General features: G+C 39.6%; 1 protein-coding gene across 1 annotated transcript; it reads right to left on the reverse strand.

The window, feature by feature from the left end:
* Nucleotides 1-1,032: 1,032 nt before the first annotated feature.
* On the reverse strand, nt 1,033-1,650 carry LOC122659035 (LOB domain-containing protein 25-like). The gene has a single exon (XM_043854194.1). The coding sequence runs from the start codon at nt 1,648-1,650 to the stop codon at nt 1,033-1,035; it is 618 nt and encodes a 205-aa protein (XP_043710129.1).
* Nucleotides 1,651-5,410: the final 3,760 nt, after the last annotated feature.

Below are 5,410 nucleotides of genomic sequence, written 5' to 3' on the forward strand. Positions count from 1 at the left end.
TTAACATGTGTGTCAACTGATTAGATTCAGCAGTGCACCTAGCAATCTCTTGCTGTATCACCTGCTGTATGTGAGTGCTCATTCCCTCGGTAGCCCCACCAGTCCCAGCAGAGCCAGTAACGTAGTTGGCAAATTCCTGCTTTATGTAACTTCTAATCATCTCAAGGAGTCCAGATTGTATCTCAATTTGCTGCTTTGGAACATCTTCAACTGCGAGTACTGGAGGAACAACACCATCTACCATCGGGGACTTCCCATGGGGTTTCGCGCTGCTAGATGAGGGGTTTTGGTACGGCTGTGGATACATGGGAGAACATATAAGACCATAATCACTGTAGTGCAAACCTATCCAATCCAAAGTTTCCTATTTCATGCAAGGGGTTCGTTAATTACAAGAGAAACTCAGATGGATATTCTATCATTCCAGTCCAGCGTTTGTTCGTAATCACGTCTTTGAACGTGTAAAACCGTATCCAAGCATGAAACAGAACAGAAACTAACTAAATTAAAGTAAAAGTAAGACCAGAAAGCAAGACCAGAATTAAGAACCGAATGAAAACAAATAACCTCATCAATCAAATCTCTGAACGGATGTTGTGGCTGATGCGGATACTCTGGTTGGGATTGTTGCAAAGGCAAGTCTCCGATGATTAACTGATCAAGTTCAGTACCAACAGCCCAAAAACTATTAACAAAGCCGGCAATCTCCTACGAATATACGACCATCATCAGGGTGTAGGGTAAAATCCTCCCCTTTGTTTCGGGGCAGGGGAAGCCAACACTACTGTGAGCTAGGAGAAAAGAAGGACAGGGACAGAAGATGGGAAAGTGGGCCCGATAGAAATATCAATTTTAAATTAAAGGTGGGGGGGGGGGCAGCCAACAGATTCACAGACATTGGACTGTGGACCCGTCCTCTCCGGAAATTATAATAATCAATTATAAAATAAATTCATTCGTTACATAGACCGGCAGAGAAATTAACAGGGAAAACCAAAACTTAAAAAAAACACATAAGAAAACAGAAAAAAACTAAGAAAACAGACGGAGGCGGTTAACCTCATCAGCTACATCTATCTGTTGCGGCTGTGCATACTGTTGTGGTTGAGGATTGTCCAACGGAATTAAAGACATTCCTTCAGATGATCTAGTAGTTCCAACATAGCCACTATAGAGCTGTTGTGCATACTGTTGTGATTGATGATTGTCTAACGGAATCAAAGGCATTCCCTCAGATACTGAAGTAGTTCCGAAATAGCCACTATAGAGCTGCTGCTGCTGATCTTGAAGATAACTGGGAGGGAGCATTGGGTCTATAGGGAGGTCTGTATTGGCCTGGAGCGCCTGGAGCGCCTGGAGCGCCTGATTCGCCTTTCGTTGTTGACTTAGAATACGACCTAAACACCCGTACCTAGGATCGGTAAGCCTCACGGCTGCCTCGTAGTAGAGAAAGTTGATTGCGTCTTTCGTTTGTGCCGGGGATAGCTTCTTAAGTAACTCGTCAACGTAATTTCCATTGAATACGTTATATACAGTGGCCATCTTGGTTACGTCATCAACCAGGAACGACTGAGCATAGAGACAATGTTGATTACATTCTTGCCTAACAAATTTACACGCTGAGCACGAAGAATTGGAAGACGAGGCCATTTATCTTCGATTCTGTAAGAAATTTTAAAATAGAATAAAGATCTAGATAAATATGGCTTAAATGAGGCTTAAATGATAAAAAAAAAAACCGCAAAAATTAGACTTCGAAGTTTCTTGCTATAATATAAAAGATCTCGACTTTTGTTTCAGACTTTGGAGATCATAAGTCCATTCAGTATAGCAAAAAAAGCAAAAGAAGATAAAGGAAGAAAATAAAACAAGAAAGAATAGAGAGTAGGAGGCGATGGATCTTCACCTTGATTCCGCTTGAACTTCAGATTAGACTTTGAAGTCTCTCGCTCACTTTACTAATTCTATAGTGCAGAATTAACGTAAATCTAAAGACAAAAGGGAAAGACTCAACAAAATTCTGGCAAAAAAGAAACGAAAAAGAAACGAGTAGCCACAGAGGAGACGATGAATCTTCAGATCAGAAATTGAAGATTCTGGATTACTCAATTTTGTAATGCAGAATCAACAAAATTTTATAAGAGACACAAATAAAAAAAGATTCACACTGAAACCTAGAAAGAATTCAGGAATCATATAAAGCAATTAAAGAAAGCACAATACGAGACACAAATAAGAAGAGATTCAAACTGAAACCTAGAAAGAATTCAGGAATCATATAAAGCAATTAAAGAAAGCACAATACGAGACACAAATAAGAAGAGATTCAAACTGAAACCTATAAAGAATTCAGGAATCATATAAAGCAATTAAAGAAAGCACAATACGAGACACAAATAAGAAGAGATTCAAACTGAAACCTAGAAAGAATTCAGGAATCATATAAAGCATTTATGAAACAGAACGAAGAAATTACAATACCTAAAACCTTGAAGACTCAAAGATCGAACCTACTTTCTTCTGTTTCTTCTCCTGAAACCTCTTCTTTAAGCGAAGAACAGAGCATCGACGAGTTAGTTGAGATTAGAACCGCCGACCTTCCTTTTATATCTTGGCGAGCAGAATACGGGATTGCCTCAATGCCGTTGAGATTTACAGCTTTTAGCACACACCGTTCGATCGTAATTATTATCTATGGTTACAATTTACAGGCATGTATTTGCTTCACAGTGTGCCTGATTTGTCCCTGTGTTTTACATATGTCTTGACGAAAATACCCCTGCTTCCATATTGCCGAAACGAAGAAGAGAGAGAGTAGTTGCAACACTCTCCATTCTTAATCCTAACCGGTTAACTAAACGGATAAGATGGAGTCTCAAGTGTGAAACATAATGGAGGGGAAATAAAAGTCTTACGTTTGTGACACGTGTGATAACAAACAAACTCAAGTATTACGGTTTTGATGATGAAGAGTGGGAAACGTCATTATGACGTGGTCATCCACCGTTCGTTAATTAATTAATTAATTAATTTATTTATTTATTTTTGGTTACCCGTTCGTTAATTTATTTTTATCAAAAACCAACATCTTAAATTGAGGGAAGACGGTTATTGATCAAGCACGTGGGAGTTCATCTCATGGATTTACAAAAACTAATGAAGGAGGGAATATAGTGGTTGATCAAGCACGTGGAGGTCCAAGCAGAGGCTTATCCAAATCTGAAGAAGGAATTGCGACAATTGGAGGTTTGGGTGATGAAAAGGCACGGTTATCTGTTTCAGTGAGCAAGACGTGTTGAGTTGGTTAGCCATGGTATTGAACGTGGTAAGCAGAAGGAAAAAGCTTTGGTTATTTCCTCTTCTTTGAAGCAGCCTCACGCAATTGCTAGTGGCGTTGTGGTTGAGCCACCAAGCACTCATGTTTCGGGTTTCTCGGCTTGAGGTGTCTGTGCCTCTGCCCCCCTAAGCCTCACGCAAGAGCTAGAGAGTAGTACATCTCTCTCTCTCTCTCTCTCTCTCTCTCTCTCTCCATCCATCCATCCATCCATCCATCCATCCATCGTTGTCTCTACACAGCGTCTGGATCAATGGAAGAGCATGCATGAGAATCTATCCAGGGTGGCAGAGGTATCATTTCACAGTGCCCTATAAAAGGGCGTAGGGGGCACCACTGGTAAGGATATTTTATCCATAAATAATATATTAAGATCCGAAGGAAAAGAGAAAGAAACAAGGGGGACAGGTTAATTAAGAACTAGCAACAACAAAAGAAATTAAGCAAAAAAAATATATATATATCACCAATATGGAGGACAAGGCTAAGCCCTAAGAATGGACTAACCAAACCACACCAAAAGAAAACACACATAAGGACCCAAAACCAGTATCACCATCAAGCCCAAATCCATACACAAGAGCCCAGCAAAGCCACACAGAGGAAGGGGGAAGCTAGGAATGAGGAGTGCGGCTGGGAGGAGAGGGGGGAGGGATGATTGGGATGAGTGTGGAATGTAACTAATAGAGGGCTGCTTGGCAGAGCATATTTAAGGGTGTTAAATGGTCCAGTTTCGGTTAAACAATTCGGTTCAGATTGGTTGAAGGTAGAAACCATAACTAGACCGTTTAACTAAACGATCTCATAATCAAAACCTGGACCATTTGTCAAATGATTTTTAAACGATTTTGGTTAAATGGTTCTATACGGTTTACAAGGTTTCAGTTAGACGGTTGTATACACATTTACTACTCTATTTACTAAGACTAGTTATTAGTTAATAGTTATTGATTAGCACTTACTAAGTTATTAGTTTTTTTTGGGGAAAAAAAAAACCATTAATGAAGAAACGTGACTGTTTAGTAATTGCTATATGCTAGGTTTTGATTTTTGCGTTTTATAAAAAAAGTTTGTTAGGTTTTTAAACGGTTAGACGGTTTGGTTATAATTGATTTTAATTGGATTACACGGTTTGAAATCGTTGAATTAATCGGTCTAAATCGAACCGAAGCGATTAAATAAATAGTATCATTTCTAAAACCATAACCAGACCATTTAACTAAATGATCTGTCAGTTTCAATTTAAATGGTTCGATTTTGGTTTTAGTTTGGTTTTGACACCCTTAGAGCACAAGGTGAGGACCTCATTCTAGATTTGGTCTGTAAAATTACATTAAAAAAAGAGGTGATTTATGCTCTAAAAGCGTGCCTTACAAAGCAACAAAATGGAGAAGTCTCACTTGGACATTCCTTTTAAGCAACTAATCTGTGGATGCATCTCTGAGTGATGGAATGTCTAGGAATATTAATTAGATGGAAACCAAACCACTCCATTCCAGTTTACCTATGTCTAATATGGTTCCATGTCTCAGGACTGGGCCTTGTTTGGACCCTTACACGCAAAAGCAATAATGATTGTTACCGCAGCCAAGGCCAAGGCCAAGCCCACTCCATTTCCAGAGTATATGTGCAATTTTCCCAAAGAAATGTGCGAGACAAGCTTTTATAGATGAGTACTAGTCCTTGGCCAATCTTCCTTTGACAAGTTGCTGACTTTGGGCTGGGCATTGGTTCAAGTATAAGCCTAATTTAATGAAGGCAAGGCCCGAGTCTTTGCTTGTGGGACAGTTTTATGCTTCATCTAATGGGCCCAACTCAGCCCATCTAAGTATGTGATGACTTTTTGCTTGAATATAAATATAGGGAAGCAGTTTTCTGTACGGGAGTGTGGCATACGCCAGCACTCCATGAGTCTATCTCTTTCCTCCTTAAAATAAGGTGGCAGAGGTGTCTTTTCACATGGGAAGAAGAGAGATAGACTCATGGGAGTGCTAGCGTAGGCCACACTCCCAGACAAAGATCTTTTTCCCATAAATATATTTCGAAAGATGATTCCTACACGCTAATTGTAGGAAC

This window comes from Telopea speciosissima, chromosome 4 (genome assembly GCF_018873765.1).
Source record: "Telopea speciosissima isolate NSW1024214 ecotype Mountain lineage chromosome 4, Tspe_v1, whole genome shotgun sequence".
Classification (NCBI taxonomy): domain Eukaryota; kingdom Viridiplantae; phylum Streptophyta; class Magnoliopsida; order Proteales; family Proteaceae; genus Telopea; species Telopea speciosissima.

Bases quoted from the DNA above. Each gene is read 5' to 3' on its own strand.
- LOC122659035 (XM_043854194.1), bottom strand. From the start codon at position 1,650: ATGGCCTCGTCTTCCAATTCTTCGTGCTCAGCGTGTAAATTTGTTAGG.